General features: G+C 55.1%; 1 protein-coding gene across 5 annotated transcripts in view; it reads right to left on the minus strand.

Moving 5' to 3' along the window:
- Window positions 1–323: 323 nt before the first annotated feature.
- The window catches only part of ULK4 (unc-51 like kinase 4), a 316,223-nt gene continuing 288,805 nt past the window's right edge, over window positions 324–27,741 (minus strand). For all 5 annotated transcript variants that reach the window (XM_053669534.1, XM_037148358.2, XM_053669531.1 and 2 more), the window contains 2 exons: window positions 3,149–3,234; window positions 324–508 (listed from right to left, as the gene is read on the minus strand). In XM_053669534.1, the coding sequence (XP_053525509.1) occupies window positions 445–508; window positions 3,149–3,234 (150 nt within the window). In that variant the 3' untranslated portion in view covers window positions 324–444. The remainder of the gene's footprint in view (window positions 509–3,148; window positions 3,235–27,741) is intronic.

Below are 27,741 nucleotides of genomic sequence, written 5' to 3' on the forward strand. Positions count from 1 at the left end.
GAACCAGTTTATCCCTGATCTGAAGAAAAGCCATTCAGGTAAAGGTGGTGGGAGGCAAGAGGCTGAACCTCCCAAAGGCTGGCCGTGGAGTTGTGCGAGGACAGGTGGGGAGCAGGGCAGACTGGGGAAGGCGGCTTCTCCCCTCTCTGGGGCAGGCAGTGGCCACTGAAGGGGGGCCAGCAGCCGTCACAGAGGGAGAGGACCGGAGAACAGCTTGCAAACCTGGGGTTCCCAGTGTGTCCCCCAGAACCGAGGAGCTCTGTCCCATGTTGGGTTTCTAGGGCCCCGAGTTAGTGAGAGCACCTCAGCCAGAAGGTTCTGGAACCAGCTGACTTTATTAGGTCCAAATACACCTGTGGGTGGCGAATGTGTTTGGGCGCTGACCTGGCCTGTGTCGCCGTGGGCCGGAGTCCCAGGGTGGGCTTGCGTTCCGTGCCTTCCTGCCTAGTGTCCAACGGCCTGGAGGATCTCCAGGGCCAAGGCGGCTACGGCACCGTCAGCGGGCGAACTGCGAGAGAAAGCAAAGCCGGGTCAGGTGCCGCCTCTGTCAGAGGGGTTGGCATCTGATAGACCCCCTGCTTCCCAGGGTCGCCCCCCTGCAGCGTGGCGAGAAGCAGAAACTTCCCAGGCTTCGGGGGAGAAGCCCGCAGCCCCAGTGGGCCCAGAGCTGGCCCTGCCAGCATCCCCAAGCGGGACGGGCTCTGGCCCTCCACCTCTCAAGAGCTGGACCCCCTTGGCCAGGTGTGTGACGCTAAGCTGTGAGGAAGTCAGGTAAACAGCAGCCAGACCCTGCTCTGCCGGGCCCTCCAGCGCCTGCCTGCAGCTGACTAACTGACCAAGTGCCATGGATCCCAGACCCACTCCACGCGCTGACTCTTGTTACACGTCACCATTTGGCCAATCAGCCCGGAGCTTTGGGTTTCTTGTTCTCATAGGTGTGGATGTGCAATTAGGAGCTTAAAATGGAAACTTTGTTACTAGAGCAAATTGAGCCATTTAAACCTGGGCTCTGCCAGCAAAGAAAAGAGTGACACGCAGCAGTGTGCCCTTGAGTACAAAATTAGCTCGAGGTGCAGCCCTGACTGCACAGAAATAGAGCTGCTGTCTGCTAACCAGGGGCGAGGTGCTGTGTAAAGGGGGGCGCAGCAGGACAGGGCTGCTGTCGGGATGGAGACCCACTCCCGCGCTGCGCACCAGCGGTCCCCAGGAACGGGGGCGCACGCTGACTCCAGGCTGGTCTGGGGGAGTCGGGTGGCCTACCCCGGCCACCTTGGAAGGCCCGGTGACGCAAAGGGCACTGCTCATTCTCGGTCAGCACTGGCAAACCATCTTGTCCTCGACCACCCGGACAGAGCCTTCACGAGCTTCGTGGTGGCAGGCAGTCTCCCACCCAACACAAGACACGCTAGCAGCTAGGGTGCTGGGTGCGGGGTGCGGGGGAGGCCGCCGGCTGCGCCTTGTTTAACATGTTCGGTCCAGGTGTGGGCCCAGCTCCCCCAAGCCGGTGCCTCATGGGGATGCACGGGCTTTGGCCAAAGGCAGGTGAAGGCCTTGCCAGGTGAGGAGGCCCCCACGGCCTCATGGCCCCAGGGCCAGCTGGAGAGGAAGAGCTGGAACCACCCACTAACTCCTCGGGGGCACAAGGCCGGCTGCACAGGCTGACTGCCCGAGGCAGGACCCCTGGGGACGGCCTTCCTGTGCCCCTCACAAGCAGCCCAGCAGAGGGGCTGTGGCGCAGCCCAGGGGTCGCTGTCCCACCTTCCACCTTGGGGCTGAGCGGAGTGAGGAGGACCCTTCCCGTCAGAGCCTGTCCTGATAAGAACCTGCTTTGGTCTAACCTGAAGAAGAAAGGGGATGAGCAGGCCCCGAGGTGGTGTCCCCATCCCCCACCCAACCCAGCATTAAGTGGAAAAGGATGGGGGCTCCCCCTGCACCACAGACTCAGCTGCTCAGCAGTGCCTCCCTCCACCTCCAATGATTTCTCTTCAAATGAACTAATATCCATCCCCAAACACCTGGGGGCCGACAACACAGAACCCTGTGGTTCTGAAAACCCCCAGGACGCGACAGGCCCCCTCCAGGTGTTGCAGGCTCGGTGGAGGCTAGGCACCCCTTGGGGGATGGGTCTTCTGCCCAGGGTGGGGTCAGGACAGCAGCCGGGGCTCTGGACTGTGGCCACCACGAACTGGCCACCTCCCCCAGCTCTGGGAACAGTGGTCTGAGAGAGGAGGGGTTACCACCTCCACTGAGTCTCTAGTCAAACCTGTCCCCACCCCCTACACCGGGCTGCGGTGGTCACATGCAGTGAGCCATCTGCACCAGCTGATGGAAGCGGGGACACCTGGGAACGGCTTTCTCTGTCCCCTGCGGTTTGCCTCTGGTCACCTGGCACTAATAAGTAGACTAAAGACGATGAGCTCTACCTCCTCCCCACCAGCTGCCACCTCTCAAATTTGGGGACGCAGGGGTGCCTGTGGCTGTGGACGAGCCCTCTCTGCATGGATGCCAGCGCCCACCTTCAGAGTGTGATAACCACTCCTGGGTGACAGTGCTGCCCTGGTCTGTGCACCTTGGTTCTGGAGTGTTCTACACTCTACAGCCGAGGACTGGGAGGCTGAGTGCCATGCAGTCTGCTCTGCAGGTTCCGAGTTTTCCCTCTGAGGACCTGGCCGAGGAAGGCAGCCCGGTGAGGCAGGGCAGGCTGAGCCACCAGCTGTGACCCCAGCCCTTGCTGAGCGTCCTGACCCTCTGCAAGGTGGCGGTAATGACACCTCTGGCCCCGGCTGCTGAGGGGGCATCTGTGCACAGGCTGGGTACCGCCTTCCTCATGAAGCCCTTCACGTCTCCTGCCTGCATCCCCTCCCACCTGGTCACAATGCATCCCCTCCTCCTCTCTAGCCCCTAGGGATGGGAATATTGCCCCCCCCCTACAGGGCTAAGAAATTCTGTTGTTCTCCCTCCTTTTGAAGCCCCTCATCTGCACACTGGAGACCCCAAGGGGTGGAACCACAGAGCATGCTCCCCAAGCTGGGAGGGATGGCAGGGTGGTCCCTGGTGTGTAGATGGAAGGGGGGTGGGGGGACAGGAGGAGAGGACAGAATGAGTGAGAGTGTGGCTGAGGCCCGTAGGCTGCACTGGCCTTACTCACCTGCCCGCCCGGGCCAGCAGCTCCAGAGCCCGCAGGAGGCTCCCGGCGTTCCTGAGGCTCTCCAGGTGCTTCTCGCTGGCGGTGATCTGTAAGCGAGGGGACGGGGACTCGTTGGCTGGCTCGTCCCTGGCTTATCGCATTGGATGGGCGCCCTGAGTCCGGGCTACCTGGGGCCTTGGGGAGCATGCCCCAGCCCCACCCCACAGCAGGTAGCTGACCATGGGGACAGGGCGGACAGGGTGAGGACAAGGGAGCCACCTGGGGACGTGCCAGCAGGGTGGGGCGTCTCCCGTGGATCCTCGGAGGGTTTGTGTCCTGCCAGTCTAAACTTTCAAGTTAGAGCCAATTGCCAGTGAGTGACCTTCCCATGGTCACTACCAGGTCCCTGTGTCCTTGGGGCTCGGAGCCCAACTCAACCCCTCATATGGGTGGAAGAATCATGATGGCAGGTACCCGGTGACAGTAGCCAAACAGGTCGCCCCTGCTGACCCTGAGGGGAACAGGAAGAACACACGGACGGCCGGACTCTGCAGCACCGCGGGCAGAACCAGAAACTCGGCCGAAGGGATGCGGTGGGTACCAGCCCAGCCCGGCTCCCAAGGATCTGCTAATTCAGGAACGAACCTGGATTCTAGGATCAAACCTGCTCCTCTGAACTCACCACTCGTGTCCTGTTTTTATTTTTCATCTCTGATGCTTATTTTAAAAATATTTTGCAATAAATGCTTCTGTGGCACCTAACTTCCAGAAGGTTCTGCAGTCTCCTGTGCACTTTCTCACTTTTTCCCACAGCCTCACCTGGCAAGGTCAGTGTGCAGTGTGCTTTATAGGTGAGGTAGTGGGGGCTTCGTGAGATGGAGGGGACCTCACAGCACAACCCAGGGGGACTGTGCCTATTCCCACCAGGAGCCTGGACCCAGGATGGCCTCAATTGATCCCATTACTCCAAAGTGTTCCTTCTGCCCTGGAAGGTGTGACTCAGCGGACTGAGCACCTGCCTGGGAATCAAAGGGTCACTAGTTCGATTCCCAGGCAGGGCACATGACTGGGTTGCAGGTACGTAAGAAGCAAACACACATTGATATTTCTCTCCCTCTCTTTCTCCCTCCCTTCCCTCTCTAAAAATAAGTGAATAAATTTTTTAAAAAACTGTTCCTTCCACTTGCTCACAGCAACCAAGGCTGGATTACCCACACCCCAGCTCCCAAGAGGAGGCTGGACACTCCTTAATGACAGTGACAGAAAGGTCACAGGGCCAGTTAAACTTCTGCATGAACTCTGAATGTGCACCTCACGGCCCCACTTCCCGCTCGGTTGCATCAGCTGTGCTTTCTGCAAAGATCTGCACCTTTGAAGAGCTACGTGAAAATTTGTTCTGAAATCACACCCAACTGAGTGAGTTTCAGAGACTGCTGTCTCCAAATGTCAACTTCAGCTCAGTTATGGCCCAAGTAAGCACAACCTTATATGGGAGGGCTCTTCACCAAGGATTCCCACCTGGTTTTGCTCAAAACAGTTCCTCATACAGGTCCGTTGAGCTACACCCAGACCCACGGACCTGACCGGCCCTACCAGAGGCTGTGCTCCAGAAATGTCACCCCACGGGCTGCAAAGAAATAGCAAGACTGCGTTCACTCCCAAGGCTGGTTAGAAGGTGCAAATAGAAAAGAGAGCGAGAATTACGTGATCAAAGGAAGGGACCAAAACAGCACCCTGTGAAACTGACATAAGCGTAGGCGCAGACAAAGTCAAAGGAATTGATTGAAAACTATGTTTGGCCATTTCACGGAACTCTTATTAATACCAACTGTTTTCCTGCATACAAAGATGAGTTAATTAGAAAATAACCTATTTAAATAGTATCAATCAGAGGCTTGAGTTCTGGGTAAGCACAAGAAAATACATGCCCCCCTTTCTCTGCCTCTGACTGCAACCATAAAACCTGAACAGAACACACAGCACACGGCACTTTGAGGGCCAAGGGCCAAGGGCAACAGGCAGCCTGGGGAGGGACGCTGACTTCAAAGCCCCTCCACCAACGTGGTAGAGAATTTACCGCTTCTTTCCTTCCGGGATAGCCCGGCTGAACCCAAGGAATGCAAGCCCCGGCAGCGAGAGTGCTGTGGGCGGCAGAGAGGCCTCCCGGCAAAGCCAGGCGTGAGGAGTGGGAAAGGGAACCCCAAAAGTTCAGAACAGAAGAAACCCCCTAGGAACTTCCCTACCTTTTCCTCGCTTCTGTCTGCTCCAAACCCCAGGTGGCTGTGATGACTGCAGCCCAAACTCTTTCTCTCTCCGGCCCAGACATGACAGTTTTGGGAGCAAGCAGTTTACAGCCAGACAGAAAGCGGGAGTTCCAGGGAAGCAGAAAGTGTTGGGAAGACAATGAATCAGGAAGAGCTTGAGAAAGCAGCCCCCTAAAACTGTATCTGAACCCCGGGCTTGCATGGAACGTACCCAAGCAGCACACCCAAAGCTCGGAGGCCGGGGCTGGCGAACCTCTGCCCTGACCCCAGACCGACCCCCAGAGGATGGACACACATGGCAGATCCCAGCAGCGCTGTGGACGCTTTCAACCTGACCTGACGCGAGATCACAATTCCAAGCTGCAGCCTGGACCTAATCAACCGCTAAGATAGAAGTCTCGATATTCTCTGAGTTTCAACAAGACACAGTGTCTCGTAATGTGATACTTTCAAGTTGGATAAGACCCAACAGGCTGGACATACAACCACAAAAACACTCACATGAGAAAAGACAATATATAAGAAAATGACACAGATGTTGGAGTTACCTGACGAACACTTTAACGTGTTATAAAAATGCTAAAACAAGCAATCATTAACACTTAAAATAAGTACTAAAATGTAACACTTTTGAAACAAATAGAAAAGTATGAAAGTAGAAATATTAAAATAAAATAGAATGTAAAAATAGAAGACAAAGTGCCAAATGAAATTTTTAATTTTATTTAAAGTTTTTAAAAAATATTTTAGAGAGAGGGGAAGGGAGGGAGAAAGAGGGGGAGGAACACTGATGTGTGAATAAATGTCAACTGGTTGGTTGCCCCTCACACGCCCCTAACTGGGTACTTGGCCCACGGCCCAGGCTTGTGCCCTGACTGGGAATCGAACCAGTGATCTTTTGGTTTGCGAGATGACACCCAACCCACTGAGCCACATCACCTGGGGCCCACATGAAAAATTTTGAAAGATGTTTTAAAACTGATTTAGGGAGAGAAAGAGAAAGAAACAGTGGGTGAGAGAGAAACATCAATCTGTTGCCACTCCCCACCTCCTGCACATGTTCCGCTGGGGGCTGGAACTCACAACCTAGATCTGTGTCCTGACTGGGAACCGAACCCACAAACTTGGCGAATACAACAGTGCTCAACTAACTGAGCCACCTGGCCAGGGCCCGAATGAAACGTTTAGAAATAAAAATAGCCAAAGAAGTTTTAAAAAGCACACTGAACGGACTCATCAGAGGAGTGAGGAGAGACAGTGAACTTGAGGACAGATCCATAGAGGTGATCCAATCTGAGCAACAGAGAAGAAAACTGAACACACAAAGGGACTGAGCCCCAGGGACCGACAGGACAGTAACACGAGGTTTTGTCCTTGGGGTTCCAGAACAAGAGAATGGCACAAATGAACGACAGGGTATTTGAAGAAATCGCAGCTAACATTATTCCAGGTCTGATGAAATAAACCTACAGATTCAAGAAGCTGAGCAAATTTCAAACAAGATGCCCACAGAGCCCACCCCCGAACACTTCACAGTCAAACTTGAAGACGAAGGCTCTTGAGAGCAGACGGAAAGGAAACGATGCGTCTCTTGTCGAGGAACAAAGACTTGAGTTACGGTGGGTCTCTCACCACACTGAGGTCCGAGAGAGTGGCGAACATGTCTGAACGAGTGACTGAACTAGAGGCCTATGTCCGGCCAAAACGTTCAGAAGTTAAGGTGGAATACAGACACTCCCACAGGAAGGACTAACAGAGGCAGCAGTGGTCGGAAGAACTGCTGAAGGACGCTCTTCGGAGAGGGAGGAACTGGAGCCAGGAGGGAACCGGGGACATTAGACGTGAAGGGAGAGTGAGAGAAACGGCAAACATCTGGGTCAACACAGCAGAACACTCTCCTTCCTTAACATAAGGCTTGTTGGTAGAAAAGCAAAACTTATTGTGTCTGATGAGGTTCTGATACATGCAGCTGTAATGTACAGGAAACCTGAAACAGAGAGGAAAGTAAAACACATAATGTCTGACGGAGTGCTGATGGATATAGATACAATATATATATTAAAAAAAACATACATGGGGGTAAAGGAGCCTATAGGGGCAAGGTTTCTATATTACAATTAAAATAAAGCGGTAAAATATTGATTATAAGTAGATTGTGAAAAGTATTTTTCAATCCCTATAGCAACCAAAGTGAGGATCAGACAAATCTGTAATTATGGTGGGATACTTGTTTAAAAATATTTTCTTTTGCTGCAACCGGCATGACTTGGTTGAGCATCATCCCACAGAGAGAAAAGTCGCCGGTTCGATTCCCAGTCAGGGCATATGCCTGGGTCATGGACCTGGACGCCGGTTGAGCGCCTGTGAGGGGCAACCGATCGATGTTTCTCTTACACTCTGATGCTTCTCTCCCTCTATTTCTTCCTCCCTTTCCCTCTCTCTGAAAATAAATAAAATCTTTTAAAAAATACTGGTAAGAGAATTAAAAAAGCCACAGACTGGAGGAAAATATCTGCAAAGTACGTATCTGATACAGGACTTCTATCCAGAACACATAAGGAACTCTTCAAACCCAACAAAAGATGCCCAACCACATTTTTTAAAGAGGCAGAACGTTTTGAACAGAGAAGGTTCGTGGGCGGCACATGCGCCCAGGACGGCACAGTGTCAACGGTCGTCGGGGAGACGCACAGCAGAGCTGCAGCACCGTGGGACGGGCTAACGGAAGATGCTGGCCGGGACCAGAGACTCCTGCTGGCCGCTGCCGGAAGGCGGGCTCAGCACAGCACTTCGGAAGACAGTTCGGCAACTCCTCATAAAGTTAACCAGGCCCTTGCCCTACAGCCCAGCGGTTACGCTCTTGGGCGCTTGCCTAAGTGAACTGAAGACCCACGCGTCCCCATGAGAACCTGTGTGCAGGGGTCTACAGCAGCTCCCCTCGTCGTCACTGAGAAAGCGGGGGATCGAGGTGCCTCCCACAGGCACGTGGAAGGCCAGGGAGGAGGCCCCCGCATCCCTCGTCTGCAGGTCTATTTTAGAATGAGGTCTGAGTACGGCTAATCTAGGTAATTCTGAAAAGATGACAGTTTTAATTCGCCTTGTTAAATTGGTTTGTCCCTGGGCACCCGTTTTCTGTAGGTAGTCGAGTGCACACAATTCGGACGGGAAGTTGCTTTGAAATGAACGACCCTCAGGCGAGAATTTCTCCTCGCTCCCCGAGTTCGGTCTTCTGATCGGCACTGAAGGTCGCAGGTGAAGATGGCCACTGGCCTTCTTTCAGAAACACTCCACTGCAGCTGCCAGATAACGTGGCCTTCGATTTTCTTGTTAAACTTTCTTACAAGACACATTGTGGGTCTGCCCCAAGTCACCCCTCTGGCTTCTCGTTGGGGCTACTGAAGCAGAGAATGTCTGACGCACACCGACCCCACTGAGACCCGCAGAGACATCTCCTCGCCGTCGGAAGGATGGGGGCATACAAGTGACACGTTCGCTGTGACAGGGAATTCACAGCTCGGGGAGAAGCCCTTGAGGCCGTGATAAGGTAGCCGCAGCGACTGCTTCCGAAGAGAAACAACCTGGGGACTGGCGGGGGTGTAAACACAACGCCTCGGCCCATGCTTACGAGTCTCCTCACCAGCTGTCTGTTAATTCCCATCGGCCGAGAGAAGCCAGTTCAGTTTTATTCTGCAATGAGGTACCATGGCAGCGGAGGTTCCTGGAACCCGAGAGTGGGTTTCATTATTTCACAATTGCCAACGGCAGGTGTCCGTTGCCCGCCAACAGTCCCGCCTGCCTTGCCCATCTCTGCTTTATGACGGACCCATCTACTGCACATGGGCTGCCGGGCACGATCTCATGCTGCTGCTAAGACCCCCGACTGGGAGCCGCACGGCCAAGATCCATCAAAACCAAACCATGGATGGTCCTAGGTGCGTGCAGTTCGCCTGGGAGACAGGAGCCCTTCCAAACACAGGGTCTTTCTGGGGAGAATGAATTAAAAGTTGGGAACTGGAGCTGGGCATTAAGATCAATCTGGAAAGATAGCCCCTCATTTCTGCGTAACTGAGGCTCTACAAAGGCTGCTAACAATCTTTGGGTAAATGTGTCACTTGGTTCAGCGTCCTTCTGCTGCGGTCACTTCAACATGGACCACCTGGCACAGCCACAGCACCGAAAGTGTCCTTCGCATCATCCCTCCAATGTCCCCCAGGTGCACGAATTGTCAGGCAGTGGCTTTGCACACGCCCCCTGCGGGACCATTTCGGGATGGCTTTTTCTGGACTCCAGCTTCCTCAGTGCAAACCCACACCAGGAGTGTCTCATGTCCCCAAAGACAGCAGGACCCTGATGCCAGCCGGCCTCTTCAGCTTGTAGTTGAGGCTGCGAGGACAGAGAGGACAGTGGACCAGTTTGGGGCAAAGCGGTCGCTGAGGGACAAAGCCAGGCCCAGTGCCTGTCTATACACCTAAGCTAAGGCCTAAACGTCAGAAAGCTCCCTCACTCCCAGGCAGCGCGGCACATCGAGAATGCCTGCGTACAGAAGTGAGTCACGGCATCACCCTCCCGAAGCTCGTAAAACGCTCCGGCAAGAGTTTCTCCACTTAGAAATGGTTTGGGGGATGGAGAGCACCCAAGGGGGAAGGTGGCTGCACCCAAGTCAGGCTCGGGCAGGCCTTGTTTATGGGCGTGCCACGGTAGATGTCTAGCACGGTGATCCTGAGTGTGTGTGGCCAAGGGAAGCCGAGGTAATTCCAGCGTTCTGGTCTGGAGCTCCTCCAGACAGGCCCAGGCAGCCCCCGGAGACGAGGAAGGCCCGAGGGTGCGGGGGGTGGGGGAGGTGATACTCACAGAGGTGAGCGCTGCCCAGGTGCTTGTTAGTGAGGACTCGCACGGGAGAGGATTATTTTAATTCCGAGGCCTTCAGATCTCATGAACGCAAGTGAAAACAAGCCGGTAACTATGACAACTCTACTTCAGAGAGTTTCCATTTCAAAAATAAACCCATGTGCCCAGCCCCCTTATTTTGTTCTCTTAATGTCTACTTTGTCTTCTCTTAGCTGAGGACTTGCCGTCACTTCAAAGCCATTTCTGCCAGCTGCACAATGAGACATGCCGTCCCCTCGCCATCAGACCCCGGGACGGAATCCAGCAGTGTCCCCCCTCCCCACCTTTCTACCTGGTGCTCCTCATTCTGGGTCCCTCCGGAAACGTCTCAAACTGCTGCCAGAGTCTCACCTTTCACGGTCGGATTAAAGCAGGACTGTAACAGCACCGCTGCCCTGCACCCAGGCCCGCATGCTCCGCACGTCTGCCGTGGGCCACCCAGTGCGCCGGGGGGGACGGAGTCATTTCTCCCTGCACGGCCCTTGGCCGCCTCTCAGGGCCTGTGCCTCCCCTGGAGACCCTTTGGAAACTTCATGTTCCTCGACAAAATCAAGTGTGGCCTCTCTGACCAGGGCTGGCCGTGGGGGCTCCTCTAAGAGAAACCTGCAGGTGTCTCTCAGGATTCCCTTTAGTGGATACGCTGACCAGCGAGGAGGGACGGGGCTCCAGGGGGAACCTACGCTGGGGCCCCCACGTGGGAAGACGTGGGGTCTTGCAGGCGAGGCAGGCCCAGGCACAGAGCCAGGCTCCCCCGGACTGGGCCCAGACCCCCGGGATTGCGGATCAGAGATACCACGCTGAACGCCCCGAATGGGACTGGGGCGTAAGGAGCAGCGTCATCTTTGGGTCCAGGTGGCCCATGGTAGAGCCCAGTACAGCTTTAAAGATTTTATGCATTTCTCTTAAGAGACAGGGGAAGAGGGAAAGAGAGGGAGGGAAAGGTCAGTTGGCTACCTGGTGCACGCACCCTGACTGGGGATCAAACCCACAACTCAGGCATGTGCCCTGACCCAGAATCGAACCGGTGACCGTTCACTGCGGGGACGACGCCTGATCCACTGAGTCACACCAGTCAGGACCCCAGTTTAGCTTCAATCGCTGTGAGGCCCCAGCAGCTCTGAGGCCCAGGGGAAGGGCTGGCATCCGAGTGAGCGGAGCGACCCCTCAGGCTGCAAAGGCTGGGGCAGGAGAGGGCGAAATGACACCGCACAGGGTCTGGCTGCAGGGGCAGCCAGCATAGGGACCTCCCATGAGCAGCGAGGAGGCTGAGGTTCCTCCCTGGAGGGGCAGGGTTGGGGCAGCGCTGGCTCCCAGGGGCCCAGGTCCCGAATGTGGGCTCAGCCTGCAGTGTCCGCCGCAGCAGCCCTGAGCCGGGGGCACGGTGCCGAGCGCTCATTTCCGAACTCGGGAGAGCAGCAGGCAGAGGAGGTTGGGTGGCAAGCACACGTTCAAGCATCGGATGGCACAGGCGCAGACCTCACTGAGAACAGCCCAGTGGGGAAGGCCCCTCCTCTGCCACTCGCCCCCTCTGGCCTCCTCCCAGGGTCTGGGTGCTCCTCGGCCTGGCCTGACACCCCCACCCCTCCTGCCCCAGCTCCCGTCCGTGCCTGGGGCACCTGATGAGGCCAGAGGCTGTGGGAGGGACCTGCTGGGCACTGGGATGTTTCCCCTTTTTCATCCCGTAGAACATGATTATTTTCTGGAAGAAAATTATCTGTATCTGCCTTCGTTTTAGGCCGGCCAATCCTCTCAGCTCTCTGAGAGGCAGTAAAAATCCCCCTACTGCTTAGAAACTGCTCCTAATTACACTGCTTTCTGGCCATTAGGTCCAGCAAGTCTCGAATGCCGAATCCGAGATTGCTGGTTCGGGAAATCTTTCCGGCCGGATCCAGCTAACTACAGCAGCCGGGTCCGAAGTAAGCGAGGAGAAAAACAGTTTTAATTGGCAGAGAATGATGATAGTGGGCCTCCTGTGCACATGAGAAGAAACCAGAGGTGGGTCCAAGGAAAGTTCTGGAAACACGGAGGACTAGGCCACACTATCTTCCCAGAGGACCCGCCTGAGCACTCGGAAAGGCCGACGTGACATGACAGGCCTCCACGGTGGGGCCCACGGAGGACAGAGCCCGTCCTCCCGGGGGAAACGGTCAAGGTGGCAACTCGCCACGGTGCCAACTGGCAGGTGTGGGGCGTGGGTCCTGGCTAGTGAGGAAGCGTGTGCGTGGGTGTGTGTGGATGTGCCCCACACTGGTCTCAGCCGTCCTCAGGACACCGTCCGAGTGTCTGCCTGGCAAGGGATCGCTCACTGGTGTGCGAGTGAGTGTGTGCATGTGCGTGCATGTGTGCGCGTGTGTGCACGTGTGCGCTGTGGTGGAGCTTCCAGGAGGAAAGAAGTGGACGTGGTGGCTCAGCAGTGCCTATTTCCAGCCCTTGCTCTGAACTTTCCATTCCAGAGGGGGGAGGGGGGCGTGGGGGCGGGTGGAGAGATTTCAGGTCAACGAGGCAAACCAGCCCACAGCCCCTTCCTTCCTCGGGGCCTCCCCTGACCCAGTGAGGACACCCCCAGCACTAAGCCACCTGCTGTGACAGCCACCGGAAACAGGGGCAACCAGGGACATGCTCGAAGATAATGGGAGGCAAGAAACGTGACACAGAAACCACGTGGAACACAACGGCACGAGCACAGGTGTGTCCTGAGCGTGAGGGCCCGTGTGAGCAGGAGGTCACCCCACCCCCCGCTCTGACCCCAGTCTAGCAGGAGGCCGGCAGAAATCGGGTCACACTGACACCCCCGTGGCTGCACGCGAGAAGCTCCTTCTGCAGCAGTGAAGGGTCCCACAAACACCAGTGGGTGTGGTTCTGTGGTGGAGGAGACAGGGCCTAGGAACACACCTACTGTGTGCCAGATGCTATAGGGGGGTGTGGGGAGAGGGGTGTCAAGTCCAAGCTTCCACTGTGGGAAACGCACACCCCTGTCCCCTGCAGCCTCCTGGGCCCGTGTCAGGTGCGGGGACACAGGCAGAGCCGTGACCTGGGCCGCAGAGACACCAGGCTGAGTCTGTCATTGCCTCTCTGCCCGGCGCGTCCCCCAGCCCCACCTCATGCTGGGGGCTCCCCTGACACAGGAGGGCCACTGACATCTCCGCACGCCGACAGCACAGGGGAGATGAGACAGAGAAGAAATTGAAGCTCGCTCGGCTCACGTGATCAAAGCCATCAGGAACCTTAGTCACGTTTGGGCCCCAGAGTGACGGCCGGCCGCAGACTCCCATGGCGGCTGTGGTTTCTGTGGAGGGACTTGATCCCACAGTGAGACTCGGCCCTCCCCTCCCCCTGCCAGACCACAGGAGGAGGGGTGGGGGGCTCGAGAAGCGCCTGGGTTTTCACCTCCTTGGAGAGGCAGGTGGGTGGGCAGCTGCCCCGAAGCACCCCTCATGCAGCGCTGGGCGGTGACAAGGGACGTGTGGGGGGGGGCAGGAGGCAGCGGTGCTCCCCGAGTGCTCCCCGGAGGAGCTGGCTGACCCCCACATTCCCAGCTCTGGGCCACACCTGGCAGCTGCAGAGCCGAACAGAGGCACACACACAGGAAGCCACTCCCTGGACAAGCGCCAGGTGGCCCTGGGGTGGAGTCAGCCAGAGCTCGGTCTCCCAGGCCCCCCAGCCACAGCGATGAGCTGGGGCAGTCCTCCCTGGAAGGTGCTGGCAGGCCGAGCTGGCCAGCCTCCCTCGAGGCCTTGCCCCTCGTCCCTGTGTGGACCCCGTGGAGTGAGGCAGGGAGGGGGACAGAGTGGCCAGTGCGGGTGACAGGACAGGGGTTAGGGTCCTGGACTAGAGGGAGTTGTGACCACCAGGGGTCAAGGACTCCAGTCGCTTTCTGGGCACTTTGATAAAAGGACGCCCGAGCTGTGGTCCAAGCCAGTCTCTGCGGGTGGGTGGGGCCTCCAGAAATGCCCGGGGTTGGCGGCAGGGGCGCCTGCCCGCACTTCTCTGTAGAGCACAGAGAGGGCCTCCCGGGGTCCAGGTCCCAGGTCTGTCCCTCCCGACGGCGGCAAGCACCAAGCAGGAATTTCAGGAGCAGGCGCTTGGCCACAGGCTGCGCTACTGCCTCCCCCGCGTGTTCCTGAACAGCTGGTGGTGCACGGCCAGGCCTCTCGGAAGCCGGGAGCATCGCCCACTAGGCAGGGCCTCAAGCGCTTTGAGATGACGCAGGGAATACCGACGGCTTGCAAGGGCTCCGTGAATCCCGGCCCACAGGCAAACGCATTCTCACGGGTTTTCTCTGAACAGAGGCAGAAAGACGAGCACACCGCAAAGAGGATTTCACTAGAGGGGAGGAAGGAGGGCTGGACTCCTCCTCTTTCTTCCCTTAAATCCACTCTGCCCCAAGGCTGACCTGCACAGAGCAGAGGCCCTGCTAAAGGGAGGTGTGTAACACGTAGGTGGGGACCGTCAGCCTTCTTGCCACCCACCCTATGGGGCAGATGTGTGTGTGAGTGACTGTGTGTGTGCAGTGCGGGAGTTTAAGGTTTTTTAAAGCGGATCTCAGCCCTGGCTGGTGTAGCTCAGTGGATGGAGCGCTGGCCTGTGAACCAAAGGATCGCAATTTGATTCCCAGTCAGGGCACATGCCTGGGTTGCAGGCCAGGTCCCAGCAGGGGACACACGAGAGGCAACCGTACATTGGTATTTCTCTCCTTCTCTCCTTCCCTTCCCTCTAAAGATAAATAAATAAGATCTTTAAAAAAAATGATCTCAGATGGGCTCCCTTACCCTGAAAGGGGGGAGACAGTGGATGGGAAAAAGGCAGAAATTCTGTGTGGCTCAGCCCTGTGACTCCCGCGTGACTTTGAGGCCTAAATTCACAGCAGTTGAAGTGAAATGGCCCTTACCCGTGTCACCCCGTTGACCTCAGAGCAACGCCGATCCTGTCGCTACCCATTCGATAGATGAGGAAGCTGCCACTGCAAGAGGCGAGTGACTGGTGAAGGCCTTCCTGACTCAGGACCCTTGAACTCAGCCCTCAAGTGACGCTGAGAAAGAGGAAGGGGACCTGGTGTCCCCAGTGTGAAAAGGGACCTGGAACACACAGCACAAACTACCTGCTCAGGGAGGTGGCCGGAGTCAGGGGGGAGGGAGAGGGGGAGGCGGTCAGACTGGGGAGGACACGACGCGTGACTGAGGGAGGGTCCGAGGGCCAGGACCGCAGGCTCCCGTCACCCACCCTGCTCTGTCCTGGGGGTCCCCTGACTGCGGCCACATCCCACTCAACCCTTCACCCTACCCAGGGACATACACACAAAGACTCGCTCTACCCTCCTGTCAAGAAGCATAAAACAGAGATCTGAAGGCCTGCCCCCTTCCTTCCCATGTCTTTTCTGGCCTTTGCTGTTTTTCTCACAGTGTACAAAGACAGGGGAGGAGCCCACAGCACTCTGGAGCTCAACCTTGGCCTCCCTTCTTGGACCGAGGGAGCCCCGAGGCCGCATTCAGATGGTAGCAGACCAGGTAGGAGCCAACACGCAGCACTTACTGGAGCCGGGTTCTGTTCAGCAGGTAGACACGAGTTCACCCGTGTAAGTTCTGCAGGGTTAAACCCTCGCTGGGGTCCCGCCGACACAGAAAGGAAACTGCAGCACAGAAAGCTTACGTGTCAGAGAAAGTTACCGAAAACCTTCAACGGAGCAACCGAAACTCGAATCCACAAAATGACAAAACCTGAGAACAGAGTGTGTTTGTAGCCTTGCAGTTATTCATTTCTGTATTATTAAAACAACTCGTAAAAATTATTGCAGTAACTCTTTTTGTTCTAAATGTAACTATCTTTCTAAATTACTTCTTTTTAACCACCTGGATCGCTCTTATAAAACTGTTTTTCCAAGTTTTTATGTGCTTTTTCTACATACTCGCCTTCCTTCTGCCATGTGTTAATTTTCCAACAGCCTCGCTGAGGCTTAACTGACAAGATCCACTGCAGGAACCAAAGCTGGACAACTTGCTAAACCGTCGCTGCGTGTGTGAAACACCGCCACAGTCTACACGGACAGCAGACCCATCACCCGAAGTTCCCTCAGCCCGCCTGTGATCCCTCTTCTTCTCCTGGCTGCCCACACCCCCACCCCAGGCAACCACAGACCTGCTTTCTGTCACTCCACTGCATTTCACAAATTGTTTTTAGCACTCCACTGTGGGGTTTTTATTTCTTTTTTTAATTTTAATTGTTCGAGTACAGTTTTCTGCCTTTTACCCCCAGCCCTCCCCACCTCCCTCCCATTTCTACCCCCCTTGGCTGTTGTCCATGTGTCCTTTATACTTGTTCCTGCAAACCCTTCCCCCCTTCCCCTGAAATTCCCTCCCCTCTCCCCTCTGGTCCCTGTCTGCCCATACTCAATTTCAGTGTCTTTGGTTATATTTTGCTTGTTTGTTTGTTTTGTTGATTAGGTTCCTGTTAAAGGTGAGATCATACGGTATTTGTCTTTCACTGCCTGGCTTATTTCACTCAGCATAATGCTTTCCATCCGTGCTATCACAAAGGGTAGAAGCTCCTTTCTTTCTGCCTTATTTCTACATTCTTGATTTTGTGGGGGGAAGGTGGATGCAGCTGAATTACTAGGAACATGTGATCCTTTGGGCCTTGTTGTTTGATGTGTCGGGCCAGCCTGCAGAGCTGCTCTGTCTATGACTGACGTCGCCCGCTGCCCAGGTAAGGCCTCCCTGTGCGCCGTCCCTGTCCACGCCTCGGAATCTCCCGGCTGGGGCGGACGGGCACCGTTCCTGGCCCTGGGTGAGCACTGGCCTCTGTCAGCTCCATCCCTGTGGATGGGCCTGTCCCCGGCCGCACACACATGCACCGACAGAACTCTGCTGAACCCTCAGTGGGGACCATCTGCAGGTCTGCAAGGGTCCTGTCCACCTAGCCCAGGCCTCTCCTCTCCACACAGTGCTCTCTGGCACTGTGTCCTGTGGACTGGGGTCACCTCCCTGGACTCTCAGCTCTGTCTCCTCAGCTCAGGGGATCTTCTGGGCTCCATGTCAGGTCGCCTTCCACAGCGGGGGCCCGCAAGTTCCCGAGGCAGCAAGCCGGGCCGGTCCCAGAACATCTCTCAGGACCACTGTCTCTCAGGACCGCCACCTCCCACGGCCTGACATCCAGTGTCTTGAAAGCCACTGTCACACACAGTGAGTTTCGTTCGTTTGTTTCAGCAGGAGGGTAAGGCTGCGCGCCCCGTTGCACCCCGTCCTGCCCCACAGTGGAAGCCCTCGTGCATTTACCTGTAAGGCTCACACATCCAAAATTTATCCAACCATTTCTCTATTGCTGGACGCCTGGAATAGGTCTAGTTTCCCTTTCCTTTTTTTTTTTTTTTGTGCACACGCGTTAATTAGCAATACATTTTAAGGTTGCACAGCAACGCGGACAGCCAACACTACACGCCAACACTCAGTCACAGTGGTAATGGTTTTCTTCAAAAAGCAGAGATTAATTATCTTGAGAAAAAAAAAAAAAAAGGCCTGGGGACTGACTCATGGATTTAAAGATGGGTGGTAACCACAGAATCTTAAATTCTTATGAGTAAGGATATTTTGGCACAGATACAGCCAGATTAATTACAGGCCTTGGCCTCGAATCCCTGCCTAGAACCACAGTGAAGTGTAATGAAAATGTTGGTGGGCTCGACCCCCGCGGTCACTGCGAGTTCTGACACCTCAGCGGGTGGCCGGTGGCATCCCGTGGGGCTGGGTCCCCACTGGACAGGCTCCAGCTTACTGAAGTTCTCTGCTCTGTAACTCTCGGCTCAAAGGCTGAGACTTCTGTCTGCGTGGCGGCCGAGAAGGAACAGGCCTCTGCCGTGGGCCCCCCACTCTGAACGCGCTACCGTGCTCTGCCCACGAGTGACGCTGTGTGGGAGCACTGCTGCCCACCGCCCTGGCTCGGAGGCCCACACTCCGACGGGGCAAGGACGAGGGACCCAGGTCACCCCACAACCTCACTAGAAGGACGCAGGCCCTGCTGACCAGCCTGTGGTGCTTGGAAGAAGCAACTTATCTGTTACTTCCTGTAAAGAACATGGGGGCAGGGACAGGGTGCAGGGGTCTCTGACGTGTACTTGGCTCTTTGGGCTTTGGGGGTCGTTAGGTCCACTACCCGCTGTTACGACGGAGACCTGGGACTACTCCCCTTCGCCTCCTGCAGGCTGGAGCAGTTTGCCAGTTGCAAAGAACAATGCGATAGTCCTTTGTTAGTGGCTGCAATAAAGCATCGGTAGGGGCTTTGCTTTTGAACGTATTTGTCTTATTTGACCTGATATTTAGGTGATTTTGAAGCAAACCATTAAGTACATGGAAACAAAACACTAGATCAAAAGATCAAACTTAAAAAAGAAGCCTGTGAGATCAAAGCGTCCTGCTCATCTTCTCTTGCTGCAGGAGTGCCTTGCAGAGGGAGAAAACATTTCTTTTAAGAAACACTCCTTTCAAAGAAAGATTAGGATCCGGCTTTAAGAGAATGGCCACCGGGTGGAGAGATAAAGGGTGGGGGAGCAGTCAGAGCAAACCTCTCGGCTACTAGTCCGGACACGCCGGTGCAGCCGTCAGAAACTTGGACGTTCATGAGAGAACAGGCCAGCTGCTGGCGACTGGATCAGAATCCTTCCTGGCACCTGCAGCGTCCAGGTGCGAGGCGGCACCAGCTGCCCAGGGAGTGCGTGGCTCTGCTGTGCCCAGACCAGGCGGCTGCTGCTCCCTCGGCCCCCAGGAGGAGCAGGTGGTAACGAGCGCCCTCGCTGGACCTGGGCTTTGCCATGGCTGCTTCAAGGAAGGGCAGCAATGTAGAAGGAGTGGAGAATCAGCCCGTCTCCCAGCCCCGTTTCAGGACTGCACAAGGGAGCTTCAGGACGGCACAAAACTTGTAACTACCGTTGACCCATCAGGGCCTGGCTTATTGCCTCTGGGGAGAAAATGAGCTCCAGAAGGGGTGCTCGTGAACGGCCAATGCCTGTCCCAAGGGCTGACCACCAACGGTGCGGGTTTCAAGTCACTGAGTGGGTTCGTTCTTTCATTCCCCTATGGTTGTCTGATGCCAGTAAGTGCGGAACAGCCTCGGCACCCTTAGCCCAACCCCAGGTAAACAGAAGACTCCTTCCCAGAGCCGAGAGGAGCCCCCGTGTTCTGGTTGCCTGGACCTTCACATCTACACGCCGGGCAGATCTTTCACTTCAGGCCTCATCGGGGCTCGTGCTCCGTCCCCAGAGCCAGAGCTTTGCGGCTGCTCTGCTTCTGCAGACCACCCCAGGCAGAGCCCCCGCCCTCACCCCCTCCGCCTGGCTGCAGCGGAGGTCGAGGCTGCACATGGGCAGCAGAAAGGGAATAAAGGCACAGCTCCCTGAACAGCTGTCAGTCATCCTTCCTTCTTCCCAAACTACCTGTCAGAAATTTAACTCCATAAAATCCAAGTCTGCATGGAAACAACCAAGATGAACAGAATCAAAAGGTAAACAATCAACTGGAAAATTTGTGGCAGCGGAACATCCCGAAGGGCTCGTTCCCTGAGTAAAGAGCTCCCACAAATTAATGGTAAGGTCACTAAAAAAAAAAAAAAAAGGCACTGCCTGTGAAGAGCTAGAGCACAGGAAAGGATCACACGGCTTTCGGAAAGGAGCCTGTGCCTTATCTTACTGCCAGGAAGGAAAATACAAACGAAAACTACTGCAAAAATCCCGTTTCTACCGATCTGCTTGGCAAAGATAAATGGCTGAGGAGGAAGTGGGACGGACGGGACGGGCGTGGCATGTGGGGGGGGCAGCATTCTCCCGCCGCTGGAGCATCTTGAGTGACACTCGCCTCCACAATGACACTGCTGCCTGCAGGGAGAACTGGCGGCCGGAGGGCAGGACCAGGTGGGAGAACTCTGACCGCTGATTCTATCTTCTTCTTACCAACTGAAATCTGAACATGCCTGAGACTGCCTTACGGCTGAACTCATTTTGTCGATTTCTGGCCACAGAAGATCTTTTCTGGGACCTCGTTTTGATGGGTATGCTGAGGGAGAGACTCCGTATCTTCAGAAATTGATATGTAATCATTTCCTTTAAAAAGACAATAGATCGGTATGTACTGTTGGGAAGGTCTTTTGCGTGGTATCTTCTTGAATCCCTGCAGTAGGCCCCAGAGGCGGTTTTTTTTTACCTTTTTTCCCTGTGTTTCAGAGGGGATGAGTGAGGCTCCTCAGCAGACTGCTTGGGCCAGAGAGTCAAATTCCTGAACCTGGATTTGGTGCTAAGCGGATCTGGCGGCCACATGAGGTTGCTCAACCCCAGATTCAGAGACCAGTCTCCTGCCACGAGGCCGGGGGGTGGGGTGGGGAATAGACAAGGGAGAGGTGAGGGCAGCTAGGAGGCCGAGGCTGTGACAACCAACAGAGGGTCCCCCTGGGTATGGCCCCGAGTCTGGCCTTGACTTAGAGAAGGAGGCAGGGCACATGGTGCAAGTAGGAATAGGAAACCCCCAAGCCAGGCAGCACCTCAGGTTGCAGTCATGGCCATGGCCAAGGTGGAAGGGAGGCTGGTGCCCTACAAGGACACATGGCCCCAAGCTTACGCTCCGAGTGTCCAGGGACACAGACTCAGGCTAGGCTTCCAGTGGAGACCGCAGGGCACCTTCCCCTGCTCACGCTCAGGATTGTCTTCTCCCTGCACGGTCTGCCTCCCTGTCTCGGCCCTCAGGCCCCCACCTTTGGGCTGACACAGGGGCAGAGGTCAAACCACGGTGCAGGGTTGGCCCGCCTTCACTCACTCGTGCTTCTCCAGGGCCCCAACCGCTGGCGGCCCAGGGGCATGTTTCTTGGTGGCTGCGTCCATCTTGTAATGCCCCGTCCATGCCAATCATGCACTCAAGATGGCAGAGGGGCCCACATGGAAGACGCGCGGGTTCCAGGCCAGCGCTCTCCACAAGTCAAAGGGCCTGGCAGTGACTCAAGGAGCTCACAGCAGAACCTTGTCAAAATCTTGAAGGTCAGTGGCAAGGCCAGGGTGGGAACAGAATCCTGGGAGAACGAAGGGCAGCACAAGAGCAGGGGTGAGCGGGGCCACCTGGCAGACCGGGCCAGGCCAAGTGAGTGAAGGGCTTGGGGACTGGTTTCTTCTCACAAGCAGGAGGAGAGAAACTGTTCGCGTTGAACTCAGGGGAAGGAGGGACCCAGGACCGAGAGGGATACAGTTCGCTGCTGGCTCACAAACTGAAATGGTGTGAGGGTAGAAAACAACACAGCTTCCTGTTTTCTGCCCTGGGGACGTGGGTTTCGGCAGGGGATGGAACATGATGCTTATCTTTGTGTTGATTTTTCTTGGTCCAAAATTCAGGAACAAAATAAGATCAAATGGGGCCCCTGTGGGGTGAAATTTGGTTGTGTAATTTCTCTCTGCAAAGAACGAGACCCAGAGCAGTGACCGATGAAGGCCACGTTTCAGATTTTCCTTGGCCCCTCTGGGGGTTGAGAACTCTTCAAAGACGGAGCTGCTTTTCTAGCTAGAGATTTGGGGCGTGTGGCGGCAGGGCTTTTCTCTCAACTATGTCCTCACCGTAGGAGCCTCAACCCCTCCTGGGAGGACGGTAACATTCACCGGAGTCCAAGTACACAAACCGGAGTCATCCTGGAAAGTGCTGCTCGGAGGCCAAAGTCATGCTTGTTCACAGAGTTTGGTCCAGTGACTTCTTTTTCACCAGGGCCACATGTGGGGACATGTGAGGACAGCGGCAACGGAGCCTGTTTTCTTCAAGCAGGTTGGAACTTCTTTTGGGTCTTGGGCCTGTGACTGGCGTTAGTATAACATGAGTGGGTTCAAGGTCTTCAGCATCACTATCGGACCGCTGGAGTCCGGATCGGTGTGAACGACCTCAGGCGAAAGCCAACCTCTCCGATGCGGATGAGAATTGCACTACAATCCAGCTTGCGTCTAGTCGGTCTTCCTGTGCAGTTTTGCAGGAAAACGCAACTCCAAGTAATCTTCCATAAAAACTATGAAGTGTAGCAGGCAGTGGCCAGCTCTGTGACTGCAAAGGAGCCCTGGTCTTGTCCAGGCGCACCGCCCCCACACTCAGGGGAGCTGGCCCCCCCTCCCCCGAAGCACCAGGGGTCACTTCCGACTGGCCTGAGCGAATCCTGCTAGGCAGCGGGTCCCGAGCTACGGTGCTGACCTGAATCAGGACCGTGAGACTTTGGGGGTCGTCTGCTGGGGCTTCTGGGAAAGGTTCCGTTCTCTGAGACCCAGGAGCTTTGGAGGGTCCATCTTCGTACCATGTCTGCAAGTGCTGCCCACGCCCCTCAGCCGTCCGAGAAAGCAACTTCTGTGAGGAGGGGGCAATTCGAGGAGAAGGCGCAGGCAGAGCCTCGGGGCCTCCTGGGCCTCTGGGTTCTCGCCTGTGTGATGTGACACACTTACTGCTCCAACCTGACTTGGGGATTGGCTGATGATGTAATTAGTGGCTAAGCCAGGGCCCTTAAAAGGCTCGGAGGGACCTTCACCTGCTGAACTGCAGCAGGTCCTTGGCTGAGAACTCACCACACCCACTCACAGACCTGCCTGGAGGCTGGTTTACTCGGAGAAGAAGCCCTCCCCCCAGTAATCCTGTGAACGACCACAATTTCCAAACTAGTCCTGAAATGTAGTGAAGGTCAAAGACGGAAAATTGCGTCCCCCCGAGTGCTGGTTTGCAGCACAGCAGGCACTTCCCGCGTGTCAGGGACCCACAGCTCTGAGTCCGGGGGGATCCGTGTCGTCGGGGTCACAGCGCAGGGTCCGGGGTCCCCGAAAGCCGTCGGCCACCTCCTGAGGCCATCTACCCTTTCCTGCTAGAGCTGTGTCTCCCACACGTTTAAAAACTTTTAGTGAACCTATTTAGAAAGTTCCGTTACTGCTGTGCTATGGCAATTGCAACCCACAAACCCAAAATGTCCCTGCTGCAACACGCCGACGTTGGAGTGCCCCTCCGGTGACCCGAGTACGTGATGAGACCCCCACCAGTGACTCTGTGCCCTCAACTCTTAATCACATTCTGTGACTGCCCGGACCCAACACCCACCAGCCACAATAATAAACACAGGCACATGGTCCCTCGGAAAGGTCGCACCAATGAAAACAGCCACAGAGCACAAGCTGAGCCGAACAGGATTTCGGGGCCTGGACACAAACACTTTACGCTGGCGAAAGGCCAGGGCTGCGGCGCCCACAGTGCGCGGAGCAGGCGGACGCTGGAACGCCGGCGCCTATTCGTCCCCCCCTCCTCACCGGACAGCGAGCGGACACTGAGAGCTCAGGTGTGCGGGGCGGGAGCCCAGGGAAGGCAGCGCGTCAGCCCAACGCCACACACCAGACCCTGACCCTCCGCGTGTGCACTAGCACGACCGTGCTTTGGTGCAACATCTGGTGAGGTCTCTGCTCCAGGCTGTGACAGAGGATGGCGGCCGACAATGACGGTGAAGCGTATTAAAGACTGACTGCACACCCAGCACTCTACGTGTATCAACTCATTTACCCCTACAGCACTTGTAACCTGAATGACCTCCATGTAACAGATGGAGAAACTGAGGCAGAGACAAAGTAACTGCTGTCCAAGCGGAAAGTGGAAGACTGGGGATCTGAACCCTCAGTCCGGCTCAAAGCCTCTGTCTGTAGGTTATATTGCATATCTTCCAGGTTTCTGTCATCCTCGACTGGTTTCCTTTCCGCAACGAGCCCTTTGCAGCTCTGACCTAGTACTAGCGACCACTGGGCCTGAGCTGGGAGGGGTTCGGGGAGGCCCGAACCAGGCAGGGAGGGTGGGAGGGGAACCTGAGCACGGCCGTAAGATCTAATAGCACAGCTCTTCCCACACACAGGCCTTTCCTCCTCAGAACATCCCGACGGGTCTCACCCTTGCTCCACACCAGAACCACCTCTGCAGGTTTAGAACACAGATTCCCAGGCCCCTCCAGACCCAGCAAGTCAGCATCATCGGGAAGGAGGGGCTAGCACTTTTTAAAAGTTCCTCAGATTAGGGGCCACTGAAATGGATTGAAGCCAAGGAAAAATCCCTGCTAAGAACTGATTCGTCTTCTCCCAACCCCAAGGTGCTTTCTGATGGATCACATGGCTGCTTCCCAAAGCAAACGGTCTTGCCCAGCACAGCCTCTCTCGCCCTGAGCAGGGAGGGTGAGTAGGCTGCTGAGCAATCTCAGCTGGGCTGGTGCATCATCATGCTGTGGAAGGAGACACATACCAGTATCTGGGGGACAAAGGGAATGAGTGACGCTCTCCTGGCCACGTAACACCCATGCTTTGGGGTCAGAGGCTTAACACAAAGCAGTACGTCCTCAGCCTCAGGCTGGGCAGCACCTCGCCTATGAGTTTACAGCAGAGAGAAAACTGCCCACCTCTACGGAGGATATGGCACCTGTCACTTGGTCCTGACTAATAAGTGGAAGAATTGGACACCTAAATGGCATGACACACCATGTACAGCAAGCGACCTTCAGTTTAAAACGCAATAGATGCAAAGTTGTATTCAGCCTGGAGGCGGATAGATACACTCAAACAGAAAGCTACTGAAATGCTTTTAAAAACTGGCTTTTGGGTCTCCTGATGGAGAAACTATTTCAGTTTTTCTGTTAGTGAAAAGAAAATATTGGGATTCAGAGGGCAAAATATTAGCTTTGTCTGAATTTAAAGATAACAAGTTAAGAGTTTAAGGCTCTCTATATAATCCCATATCAGTCAGCCTCTGACGGAAAGATAATAACGTCAACAAGGCCCTGTTGTCACTGTCCCCTCACACTTCCCTGCCCGCGACACGAACTGATAAATCCTCCACAATCGGTGCTCTGTGGACGTCTCCAGATCTTCCTACTGCCACCCCTGCCCCTCAAATCAAACAGCAGCAAGATTCTGATCTAGAAATCAGGGTCCTCCTTACCAAAACCATGGCCTGCTGTTGAAGAGTAAATCATGTAACGACCTAAGAGTCCCCTTCTCTAAAGTGCGTGTTAGGAGGGCGATAACCCGGGAAGGTGGCAAACATTCATGCATCTTGGACTGACCTCCAATCAGAGAAGGTCACGCAGAAGGTCAAGTCAAAGTACTCAAGCACTGGGCACAGAATGGAGCTGGGGAGTCAGAACAGATGCCATGGCCAAGCCCGCTGGTGCACACTTGGGGCTCGGGTTGGACCGCAGGCTGGGCCAAGCGTCGGGTCTGACATACCTGAGCTCTCTAAAGAAGGGAGTTGGTAAGCTAGCACCGTTGCAAAAGTAGCTGCAAGTACCCTCCTCTCTGCACCCACACCTCTGACGTGGATACTGCACGGCTCCTCCCAGCAAGAGGTGGAGTCTATTTCCGCCCTTGACTCTGGGCTGCCTGGTGAACTGCTCTGGCCAGTAGAATGTGATGCACCAGTTCCAAGGCTAGGATTCAGTAGGTTCTGAACACTCCCGTTCTCTCTCTGGGACCTCGGTGAGAATAAGCACAACCTAGCCCGCTGGAGAAGAGGTCATGTGGGGCGGAAGTGGCCCGACTGGCCCAGCCAAGGACCGAGATAGGTGAGACAGGTCGCTGGACCTGCAGAGCCTTCTCCGGACCTGCAGCTGACCACGGCTGTACCAGAGCCCAGGAAAACCCACAAGAGAATCGCTATGGGCTCCCAGCCCCAGTTGCTGACCTGTTGAGTCAGGAGCCATAAAAGTGGCTCCTCTTAAATGAGCAAGTTCAGGGGTGCTTGGCTAATGCAGCAATATTTGGCTGGTACAACTGGAGGTCTCCCAGGAGTTGGGACCGGGGGATTCCTCTGTTCTGTGATCTTTGCCTAGAAGGAGTAATTTGTAACCTCAGTGAATATACTATTTCTTTGCTGTTTTACTTCAAACCATTATAGCCCACATATTTTTCCACATTGCTGCTCTGCATTTATTGTAATAATTTCCAGTGATTATAAAATATTCCACTGAAGGAGAATATTCCACTGAAGGAGAAGTGGAAATATTCCACTGCATTTATTGTAATAATTTCCAGTGATTATAAAATATTCCACTGAAGGAGAATATAATATCATTTACTTAATCATGCCCATGTTGACTGGCTTTTAGATTACTTATAATTCCCAAGAATGATTTTACAAATGATTTTATGCATGTACTATTTTCTCATGTTTCAGACGATTTCTCTGGGAGAGATTCTTCAGTCCAGAATTACTGAGTCAAGGTCATTAGCCGTAGTGTGGCTCCTGGAACACGGCCTCAGGTGCCTTGCCCCAGAGCTGGGCCGGGCTCACCGACACCAGCAGGGTCGGAACAGCAGCTGCATCACGCTGGCCAGCCCGGGACTTATTTTTAGGAGGTAAAACTCGGTAGGTGAACAACAGAAGAAGAGGAGCTTTGGTTACATTTCTTTGGATGAAAGCCGGGGAACCACGGAGCTGCCTGATTTATACCCCACTGGATAAGTGAGGCTGACATAAAACTTTGAAAAGGCAGAGAACCAACGAGGAGGCGTTATGTTCCTCGGGTATTTATTTCTGGAACATTCACAGCAGCTCTAAGTTGTAAAACTAATGGGTATTTGCTTTTCTAAAACAAGTTTTTAGATGGGAAATCATTATTACTACAGATGAAGTATTGGATGATGTGTAACCTTCCTCTTAATAATGTTTATGACAGGCACTGTTTAACATAATCACATTGAAAGGATAGTAATAAATCGATAACAAGTAAACCCTCCAGGATTTGCAGTGCATTTTCCCTCATTTCGGTGTTAACATTATTCCAGGTTGAAGAACCCTTCCCAAGCCATGGAAGGCACCCGGGAGAAGCTGCATCTGAATCGGGCCCACGTGGCCCACACAGCCACCAGACGGCCCCTGGGCCCCGGCCACCTGCAGGGCGGGCTGCATCCCTCCAGCCAGGGGGACGCCCTGCAGACACCCTGCCAGGCACGACGCGAGGGGTTCGTGGCTGACAGCCGGTGCAGCGCTGACGTTTACAAAAGAGTTCCTTGTGTCTTCCTTAAAAACAAAGTAGAGATTCAGGGTTGTATGGAGAGACTTCATGCTCACTTGCTTCCACTCCGGTAGGCTTCTGCGTGGTCATGAAGGCCTGGGGTTCTGGCTAATGTCCCAGGAACTGGGCCTAACTTTCAGCTTTCCACGTTGCCAACAGCAAGGACACTCCGAAGCTTCTGAGCCCTTCTGCATGCCTAGCCAAGACCAAATCAGTCCAGAGACCGGAGAAAGAAGTCACCTTGGGACAATGACAGGCACCTCAAATTTAACATGTCAGCGGGACACCCAGTCTTGCCCTCAAAATCTGCTCTGACTCGACTCCTCCCCCCTCTCATTCCCATCTCATCTGATAGGAAACCTCGTTCTGTCTCCAAAACATATCTCAAGTCTGACCCCTTCTCGGCACCCCCACTGCCAACGCTCCGGGCCAGGCCAAGGTCAGCCT

This window comes from Artibeus jamaicensis, unplaced genomic scaffold, assembly GCF_021234435.1.
Source record: "Artibeus jamaicensis isolate MK-2021 breed Jamaican fruit bat unplaced genomic scaffold, CSHL_Jam_final contig_519, whole genome shotgun sequence".
In the NCBI taxonomy this organism is placed as follows: Eukaryota; Metazoa; Chordata; class Mammalia; order Chiroptera; family Phyllostomidae; genus Artibeus; species Artibeus jamaicensis.